The sequence below is a fragment of the Hylobates moloch genome, unplaced genomic scaffold (assembly GCF_009828535.3).
Source record: "Hylobates moloch isolate HMO894 unplaced genomic scaffold, HMol_V3 SCAFFOLD_10, whole genome shotgun sequence".
Classification (NCBI taxonomy): Eukaryota; Metazoa; Chordata; class Mammalia; order Primates; family Hylobatidae; genus Hylobates; species Hylobates moloch.
The window spans coordinates 17129174-17139293 of NW_026652285.1; the positions used below are offsets into that span (position 1 = coordinate 17129174).

The window sequence follows — 10120 nt, forward strand, 5'->3', positions numbered from 1 at the left end:
TTGTTCAGTGCCCTGACGGGAGGGAAGAGGGATTGGGGGTCCTCTTCTTTATTCCCTCCCTGTCATTCCTGGAGGAGGAGAGTCTTGATGTGAAATGGCATCCTACCTGGGAAGGTAGCTTCCCAGGAGCAGGGCTACCATTTTTCCTGAGGTTAGTCACAGGCACAACAGAGGGAGCCTACCCTAAAGCAAGGGGAGGGGACCTAAAGCATAGAAGGAAGCCAAGCCTTGTGGGTGTGTCCCTGTGAATTTCATCATCATCACGGGCCAGTGAGTATCATACCAAGAGGAGCGGTGCTGAGAGGGCAGAGTGAAGGAGGAGTGGGAGAGTAGGGAGTGTGGGACACCGGAAGGAAGGCTTCCCTGAGGAGGCGTCTCCAGCCCCCTTCTGAAAGGACAGGGGCCATGACTGGGGAGGCAAGTAAGGACTCCCTAGGTAGAGTAGCACGGCCTTCTCCATATGTACTCTCTCCCCTTAGCCCCAGGCCCCACACAGCAGACCACACATCTTACCTCCCCTCCTCCTCCTCAGAATACCAAACATTATGAGCTGTTAAACTACAGTGAGCATGGGACAACGGTGGACAATGTGCTGTATTCATGTGACTTCTCGGAGAAGACCCCGCCAACCCCCCCAAGCAGTATTGTTGCCAAAGTGCAGAGTGTCATCAGTAAGTTGGAGCAGAGGTCTGTGGCCACAAAGCTGAGGCCCCAGTCAGGGTGGTTCTGACTTGCTGCCCATGGTCTGTCTCTTGCCTTCCCTGTCTTATTGGCCAAGCTCTACTTCCTTGTGGGCCCAGGGCAGGCCACGGAGAAGCAAGTGCTGAGTACCCCCATGTGTGTACACACCTGTGGGGACTTCAGACTCCACCAATCCTTTCTGAGCATCCTTCATCCCTAGTCATGCAGCAGTTGGAATGGGGAGATGCAGGAGCCCAACCTTGGCAAACAGCCCACATGGGTTGGCTGCTCACTGTTCCTCTTCTGTGACCATCCCCCTTTTTCCCAGGGCGCCGCCGGCACCAGAAGCAGGATGAAGAGCCAAGTGAGGAGGCAGCCATGATGAGTTCCCAGGCTCAGGGACCGCAGCGGAGACCCTGCAATTGCAAAGCCAGCAGCTCGAGCTTGATTGGGGGCAGTGGGGCCGGCTGGGAGGGCACGGCCTTACTGCACCATGGCAGCTACATCAAGCTGGGCTGCCTGCAGTTTGTCTTCAGCATCACTGAGTTTGCGACCAAACAGCCCAAAGGCGATGCCAGCCTGCTGCAGGATGGGGTCTTGGCCGAGAAGCTCTCTCTCAGGCCCCACCAGGGCCCTGTGCTGCGCTCCAACTCCGTTCCTTAGGACTGGCGGCTACCCCGCCACTGGCCTGTACACCCACCCAAGACTCCTGCAATGCAAAAATGTACACAAACCAAGCCCGGGTGTTTTCTATACTCTACCAGAAACCCTTCAACTACAATCTTTGCATGAAATGAAGAAAACCTTTTGACTGTTTTTTAAAAATCCTTTTTCTTTTCTCAAGTTCTAGGGGGCATTTGCACATATATTTGTACTCAACATTTCATGGGAAAGCGGCAGACCCGAGCTGAGGAACAGCGTGGGCAGGGAGGGAAAGACCCAGGGTCTGGACACTTCCTCCAACACAAAACCCTTCCCCACCCACCTCCTGCTCCCTCCCCCTCGCCCGCCGTTGTAAAATAATCAGAAACTTGTTCTATTTTGTGGCAGTGACAATAGTTTTATATTAAAAGAAAATACAGTTTTCATACAGCAAAATCTATACAATATCATTGTTTTATTTAATATAAAGATCGCTACCCACCTTCCTTCCATGGTTCCCACCCTCCACGTTATTTTCCCTTTCTGCAGCGGTTGCACTACAGGTAGCTACTGTGTATTATGGACAAATGAGAAATGAATTCTTTTTCTGGCTGTCCATCTATTTTATTTCAAATAAGGAAAAGTGTATTTGGATTTTGTGTAAATACATCTAGTGATGACATTTTTTCAATGTTTTTAAAAACTGTGTACAGTACTACATGTGGTAGAGCGTTTTCTCAAATTGTCTATTGTAGCAGAAATGTTTTTGTCGTAAACCTGTTTTGTCTCCTTTTTTTGTTCTCTTGCCACTTCTCTCCTCTTCCTCCTGCCCCTGATTCCCTCCTCTCCTCCCACCCCTACAACCAGTACCAATGTACATAGTAATTGTAATGTTTTAGACTTTACAGAAACTTTCCTGTATTCTGTATATAAAAAACAAAAATACTTCAAATTATGTTTTCTGACTGTCTGTCCTACCTGTCATCACCCTTAGAGGAGACCCTCCCTTAGATCTGGGTCTAGCAGGTGGGGGGCCTTTTGAACAGGTCTCATTCCCATAGGGAAGTTTGGGAGGGGAGGTGTTGGAGAAAAGTGAGCCAGGGTGGGTGGAGGACAATGGAATGACATAGTTGCGTCTGCTGGCCAGGGGGGCTGTTTCTCCAGAGAACCCTGACTGATAGTGGAATCTAGTCTTGACCTGTCACTTCTAGTCATGTGATCTGCAGTCACACTTCTCTACAACTGCTATTCCTCATCAAAAAACGAGTCTGCCGCATTACCTTAATTCTCAAGTCCCAGGGACCTTCATTCAACCAAATTCCGTGCTTTCCTCCAAGATCTTAGTGAAAAACTCTCCAGGAAGTTTTCGTGAGGACAGCCTCCTTAGATGGAGAGCACCTCTGTGTATATTCTAGCACTGTTTGTGTAGGTGCATCTGCTTGTGTGTCAGGATTTTGCCTTAGGGATAGAGCATGAATATTCTACCCCCAGCCTCATCCCACAGCATCTACAATGGAAACCCGAATCCGCAGTGCAGCTAAATAGGAAACTGGCCCTGGAATCTGAGGTCTGTCCCTGACTTTCATCTGCCCATCTAGGCTTCATCACTCTGCTCCCAGTGCCCTAATGGGCTTTTTGAACTCCCTAAGGACAGAAACTTGTATATCTTCCGCTCGGAATTTCCAAGTCTAACTACACTGCTGGGCACATCATAAGTGCCAAATACCAGGTTCTAAGTTGTACTGAATGTATCAGGCAACAGCCTTCTGCCCTGGAATGCTCTTACCCATTTGTTCCTAGCCGGCCCCACCCTTCCTGCCTTCATGGTCACTTGTAACTGAGTGATGGAGCTTCTCTGCCTGTCTCTTATCACCTGTGAGAACCATTCCAAAGGCAAATTTCCTCCTGAAAGGCAGTAACAGATTTTACTCTCTATCTCTTCCTGCTTCCCTTCAGCCATGGAAGGCACTAGTGGGGCTGAGGTAGGGAGATACAGACGGGGAATGAAGGAGTGAATTCTGACACCCCTTAACTGCCTGTGCCACCTTTAACAGTGTCCCCTCTAGCCTGTGTGGGGAGAACAGGGAAGAATCCTAGAAGCTGGGGGCTGGATGTGAAGATAAGAAAATGAAGGATTTGGCCCAGTGCAGAGGGTCACACCTGTAATCTCAGCACTTTGAGAGGCTGAGGCAGGTGGGTCACTTAAGGTCAGAAGTTTAAGACCAACCTGGCCAACACAGTGAAAACCTTTCTCTACTAAAATACAAAAATTAGCCGGGTGTGGTGTCACACACCTGTAATCCCAGCTACTCTGGATCCTGAGGCAGGAGAATTGCTTGCACCCGGGAAGCAGAGGTTGCAGTGAGCTGAGATCACACCACTGCACTCCAGCCTGGGCGACAGAGCAAGACTCTGTCTCAAAAAAAAAAAACAGATGGGGCCGGGCATGGTGGTTCACACCTGTAATCCCAGCACTTTGGGAGACTGAGGCAGGCGGATCACCTGAGGTCAGGAACTCAAGACCAGCCTGACCAACATGGAGAAATCCCGTCTCTACTAAAAATACAAAATTAGCCAGGCGTGGTGGTGCATGCCTGTAATCCCAGCTACTCAGGAGGCTGAGCCAGGAGAATGGCTTGAACCCGGGAAGCAGAGGTTGCAGTGAGCTGAGATCACGCCATTGCAATCCAGCCTGGGCAACAAGAGCGAAACTCCGTCTCAAAAAAAAAAAAAAAAAAGACACCTGGACATGGTGGCTCACGCCTATAATCCCAGCACTTTAGGAGGCTGCTGAGGTGGGCGGATCACCTGAGGTCAGGAGTTCGAGACCAGCCTGGCCAACATGGCAAAACCCCCTCTCTACTAAAAATACAAAAATTAGTCAGGTGTGGTGGCGGGGACCTGTAATCCCAGCTACTCAGAAGGCTGAGGCAGGAGAATCGTTTGAACCTGGGAGGCAGAGGTTGCAGTGAGCCGAGATGGTGCCATTGCATTCCAGCCTGGGCAACAGAGGGAGACTCCGTCTCAAAAGAAAGAAAGAAAGGAAAGAAGGAAGGAAGGGAGGGAGGGAGGGAAGGGAGGAAGGAAGGAAGGAAGGAAGGAAGGAAGGAAGGAAGGAAGGGAGGGGGGAAAGGAAGGAGAAGGATTTTTCGGAAGGGAAGGAAGGAGAAGGACTTGTTCCTAGAGGGAAAAGCATCTAGGACTAAACTCAAAGACACACGTGTATTCATGTACACACCTAACTTCAGAAGGGAGGGACTGTGCTACATACACCTCGAGTAAACATATGGAGATATGCAAGCACATGCATTGGCAGAGACTACAGATGCAGGCACATACCTGGAGGGACTCTGCCGGAATGCACACAGACACCTACAAGGTGCTTACATGGGCTCACACACAGGATCCAGAGGCACGCACACAACCCAAAGGGTGATCCTCGGGGCCATGGGCACATACACACCTAGAGATCATTCACATACAAGCGTTGCAGATGCATGCACATACCTAGCATGCACTCCCAGGGTGTACGTGGACACACACACCTAGGAGTTCACACAGGCACACACCTAGGGGGCGCTCCCAGGGCCCAAGTGCACACACACCTCAAAGGTGTCCACAGAGGCACACGCCCCCAGGACGCCGACGCACGCCTAGGGGGCGCTCGCAGGGCCGGCGCGCACCCGCACGCGCACACACCCCTGCCCAGCCTCCTGCCCGCCTCCGCCTTCGGAGGCTGACGCGCTCCGGCGCTGTTCCAGGCCTGTGCGGGGCGGATCGGCAGCCGCCTGGCGGCGATCCAGGGCGGCGCGGGGCCTGGGCGGGAGCCGGGAGGCGCGGCCGGCATGGAGGCGCTGCTGCTGGGTGCGGGGTTGCTGCTGGGCGCTTACGTGCTTGTCTACTACAACCTGGTGAAGGCCCCGCCGTGCGGCGGCATGGGCAACCTGCGGGGCCGCACGGCCGTGGTCACGGGTGAGTGCGGAGGCGGGTGAGTGCGAGCTGGCGGGGCGCGCGGAGAGGAGGCCGGGCCGGCGGTAGCAGCGGCCCGCCGGGCTCAGCTCAGCTCGGCTCCCGCCCGCGGTCCGCAGGCGCCAACAGCGGCATCGGGAAGATGACGGCGCTGGAGCTGGCGCGCCGGGGAGCGCGCGTGGTGCTGGCCTGCCGCAGCCGGGAGCGCGGGGAAGCGGCTGCCTTCGACCTCCGCCAGGTGAGAGGCAGCGGGGGCGCGTGGAACGGTGAGCCGAGAACCCGCCGGGACACGGAGAAGCCAGCAAAGGGGCTGCGGAGGATCCGGGTCCAGGGAGGAGAGTGCGGCGCGGGCGGCTGAGCGCGAAGAGGGAGTGCACGGAGCGCCGGGGTCACCCAAGGAAAGCGCACCAGAGCCGAGTGGGGGAGGGGCTTCCTGAAGGCCGTAATTGCAGGTCTGAGACGTTTAAGCATCAGTAGAAGCTGGATTAATGATTAGTAGGAAAGGGAACAGCAGAGGGCACAGCATAAGCAAAGGCTCTGAGGCAAGAGAGCTGGACTGATCTGAAAAACAGAAAAAGATTTAATAAGGCTGGAGCACAAAGTATGAGGAAGATGGGCAAATGAGGGGGCTGGAGAACCTTCTAGAGCCTATTGAGAAACTTGGATTTTATAGATTGGGTAGCAGAGACCAGTGGAGACCAGGAACGGCCCTCAGTAGGCTCTGGACTGTCAGAATAGCCTTTGGAAGGAACCCCTTTGTGGCTGCGTGGTGCCTGGAGTGGAGGGGCAAGAGCGGGAGAGAGGAGACCAGTGAGAAGTTACAGATTTTAGGGTAAATGGTAATGGGGAAAGGAGGTGATAATAATAATAGCAAGTACCTACCCAGTGCTGCTGGAGTGTATTTTACACATGTTAACTCCTTTCATCCTCACAACAGATCAGTGAGATTGGGACTGTTGTTATTATTATTCCCTTTATGCAGTGGGAGAACTGAGGCCCAGAGAGATTAAGTATCTTGCCCAAGGACACACTTTAGTAAAAGGCAAAGTCAGGATTTGAATCCACAAACTTATCTAGTACACTCTAAGACACGGGCAGATTTTAGTAAACAGTAGGAGATGGACTCTCAGAATTTGGTGCCTGGGGAGAGGGAAGAGGAGAGAGATGCCTGGTGACAAGCCCAGCCCTTGCCGCTCCACAGGAGAGTGGGAACAATGAGGTCATCTTCATGGCCTTGGACTTGGCCAGTCTGGCCTCGGTGCGGGCCTTTGCCACTGCCTTCCTGAGCTCTGAGCCACGGTTGGACATCCTCATCCACAATGCCGGTGAGGGGCAGCAGGCCCTGGTGGGGGGAGGGGTGGCGGGTGGCCAGGGGCAGCTGCCCCCTCCAGCGGGGGCCCTGCTGGGGCCAGTGGACACATGGGAAGGATGCCCCCTACTCCCATCTCATAGATAGGGATGCCAAGGCTGCAGAGCTCCTTCTGGAGCAGCCGCTCACATCTAGCCTCTGCCCCAGGGATCAGTTCCTGTGGCCGGACCCGCGAGGCGTTTAACCTGCTGCTTCGGGTGAACCATATCGGTCCCTTTCTGCTGACACATCTGCTGCTGCCTTGCCTGAAGGCATGTGCCCCTAGCCGCGTGGTGGTGGTAGCCTCAGCTGCCCACCGTCGGGGACGTCTCGACTTCAAACACCTGGACCGCCCAGTGGTGGGCTGGCGGCAGGAGCTGCGGGCATATGCTGACACTAAGCTGGCTAATGTACTGTTTGCCCGGGAGCTCGCCAACCAGCTTGAGGGCACTGGCGTCACCTGCTATGCAGCCCACCCAGGTGAGGTCTGGTTCTTTGGCTTCCAATTCCCCTCTCCTTTCCTTGCCCCATCCTGTGCCCCCCACACCACTACCACCTCCCCACCCCCCATCCCTCACTGGGTGACAGAATCTCAGAGCAGGAAGGAAGCATAGTCCAAGGAGAGACCTGTTCCTTGCTGATCTTGGAACCAGGCTCTCCTGGTTTAGGTTCTTCCTCTCATACCACAAGCCTGGGTCCTGAGCCCTGGGGGGTATATGGCCATGAATAAGACCTGGATTCCCACCCGTAGGAGCCATCTGCACTGACTGAACTGATAATGATGATGATGATAGCTAATAATTCATCCAAGAAGCATTTACCGAGTACCTACTCTGTATCAGGCATTATTTGCAGTGCTGGGGATATCGCAGTGAACAAAACAAAGACCCTGCCCTCATAGAGTTTGCATTCTAGTTTGGAGGAGAGGGAGACAGCCAATAAATATATACGATGAGGGGTGGTGATAGAGTGCTCTGAGGAAAAAGGAAACAGGGCGAGGGGCAAATGGAATGGGAATATGGTGTGGCAGTCAAGGAAGACATTATCTATAAAGGTGACATTTGAACAGAGGCCTGAAAGATACATGGCTCAGTGGGGAGATGCCCAGAAAAAGAGAGAACAGCGCAAATAATAAGTGCAGCGGGGCTGGAAGCAGTGGCTCATGCCTGTAATCCCAGCACTTTGGGAGGCCAAGGCTGGTAGATCACTTGAGGTCAGGAGTTCGAGACCAACCTGGGCAACATGGTGAAACCCCATCTCTAGGCCGGGCGTGGTGGCTCACACCTGTAATCCCAGCATTTTGGGAGGCCGAGGCGGGCAATCACAAGGTCAGGAGTTCGAGACAAGCCTGACCAACATGGTGAAACCCCGTCTCTACTAAAAATACAAAAATTAGCCAGACATGGTGGCGCGCACCTGTAATCCCAGCTACTCAGAGGCTGAGGCAGGATAATCGCTTTAATCTGGGAGGTGGAGTTTGCAGTGAGCCGTGATCACACCACTGCACTCCAGCCTGGGGGACAGAGCAAGACTCCATCTCAAAAAAAAAAAAAAAAAAAGGAAAAAGAAAAAAAAAGAAAACCTGTCTCTACTACAAATACAAAAATTAGCTAGGCATTGTGGCTTTCACCTGTAGTCCTAGCTATTCAGGAGGCTGAGGCAGGAGAATTGCCTGAACCTGGAGGTCGACGTTGCAGTAAGCTGAGATCTCGCCACTGTACTCCAGCCTGGGTGACAGAGCAAGACTGTCTCCAAAACAGAAAAAAGTAAGTGCAGAGGCCCTAAGGCAGAAGTTCCTGGTGTGCTTGAGAAAGGCTAATGTGGCTGGAACAGAGTGAGCAGGGAGAGTGGCAAGAGGTGAGGTCATAGAGAGGCACTGGGTCCTGTAGGGTTTGGAGGGAGGTTCACTATAGGCATTCTGGCTTTTACTCTGAGTGAGATAATTGGGGATCCAGAGGCACACTTTGTCTTATGGAAGAGGTTATACCAGGATAACAAGATCTGCCATATTCATATTACCATGCTGCATTTTGGAGAGTCACTGCCTAAGGCTCATTAGTAATTATAATAGCGATGATCGCAATTAGCCTTTATTAAGCCTTTATTACATTCCATATCACTAATGTCCAAAATAGTGGCTGGTATACTGCAAGTACTTAATAAATCCTGGTTAAACAAGGAACAGGACTTGAGCTAGAAGAAAAGATGGAGAGAGACTGAGAATTGTTTCAGGCATGGGACACAGCATGAACAAAATCTGGGATGTGGGGTGAACAAGCAGTCTGGATGGAAGGGAAGAGGCTTCATGCAGGAAATGAGTGAAGTCACCTCGCAGAAGCCCCGGATGCCTGGTAAATACTATCCTGGTTCCCTTGAAACCAGATTCTGTCCCTGTTCTTCTAGCTCTGTTCAATTTTTTTTTTTTTTTTTTTTTTTTTTTTAAGAGACAGCTTGACTATGTTGCCCAGGATGGTCTTAAACTCCTGGGCTCAAGCGATCCTCCTGCTCCACCTCCCAAGTAGCTGTGACTGTAAATACACACCACTGCGCCTAGCCCAACTCCTTTCTTTCTTCCTGCCTACAGGGCCTGTGAACTCGGAGCTGTTCCTGCGCCATGTTCCTGGATGGCTGCGCCCACTTTTGCGCCCATTGGCCTGGCTGGTGCTCCGGGCACCAAGAGGGGGTGCCCAGACACCCCTGTATTGTGCTTTACAAGAGGGCATCGAGCCCCTCAGTGGGAGATACTTTGCCAACTGCCATGTGGAAGAGGTGCCTCCAGCTGCCCGAGACGACCGGGCAGCCCATCGGCTATGGGAGGCCAGCAAGAGGCTGGCAGGGCTTGGGCCTGGGGAGGATGCTGAACCCGATGAAGACCCCCAGGCTGAGGACTCAGGGGCCCCATCTTCTCTAAGCACCCCCCACCCTGAGGAGCCCACAGTTTCTCAACCTTACCTCAGCCCTCAGAGCTCACCAGATTTGTCTAAGATGACGCACCGAATTCAGGCTAAAGTTGAGCCTGAGAGCCAGCTCTCCTAACCCTCGGGCCAGGATGCTTTCCATGGCACTTCATGGTCCTTGAAAACCTCAGATGTGTGCCAGGCCATGCACACACGGGTCTGTGATCTTGACCTCCATGGTTACTTTCTGGGGCCCCAAGCTGTGCCCTGAACATCTGTTTTCCTGGTTGAAGGAATAATGGGTGATTATTTCTTCCTGAGAGTGACAGTAACCCCAGATGGAGAGAGAGGGGGTAATATGTTAGACCCTGTGCTTCTCGGAAATTTCGATGTAGTATTTTCAGGCCCCACCCTCATTGATTCTGATCAGCTCTGGAGCAGAGGCAGGAAGTTTGCAATGTGATGCAGTGCCAACATTGAGAAGTAGTGAATTGAGCCCTTTGCAACCATCTAGCTAGGCAGTTAAATTACCCCCATGTTAATGAGGCGAAATTAGGCTTCCGAGCTAAGGGACTCGCCCAAG

The 10120-nt window shown here is 52.7% G+C and overlaps 2 protein-coding genes across 4 annotated transcripts in view; both read left to right on the forward strand.

Annotated features, from left to right (window-relative positions):
• PHF12 (PHD finger protein 12) overlaps nt 1–2278 on the forward strand; it is a 46574-nt gene extending 44296 nt beyond the window's left edge. For both annotated transcript variants that reach the window (XM_032163150.2, XM_058445978.1), the window contains 2 exons: nt 533–671; nt 1010–2278. In XM_032163150.2, the coding sequence (XP_032019041.1) occupies nt 533–671; nt 1010–1344 (474 nt within the window). In that variant the 3' untranslated portion in view covers nt 1345–2278. The remainder of the gene's footprint in view (nt 1–532; nt 672–1009) is intronic.
• Nucleotides 2279–5033: 2755 nt separating this feature from the next.
• DHRS13 (dehydrogenase/reductase 13) lies at nt 5034–9676 on the forward strand. 2 transcript variants are annotated; one of them, XM_058445981.1, is made up of 6 exons: nt 5038–5295; nt 5412–5530; nt 6494–6617; nt 6809–7120; nt 8277–8406; nt 9225–9639. In XM_058445981.1, exons 1-6 carry the CDS (start codon nt 5169–5171, stop codon nt 9499–9501), a joined length of 1089 nt encoding a protein of 362 aa, XP_058301964.1. In that variant the 5' UTR covers nt 5038–5168; the 3' UTR covers nt 9502–9639. The 2 variants fall into 2 exon arrangements, with proteins under 2 accessions (XP_032019057.1, XP_058301964.1); XM_032163166.2 differs by lacking the exon at nt 8277–8406 and having other exon boundaries at nt 5034–5295; nt 9225–9676.
• The last annotated feature ends 444 nt before the right edge of the window (nt 9677–10120 follow it).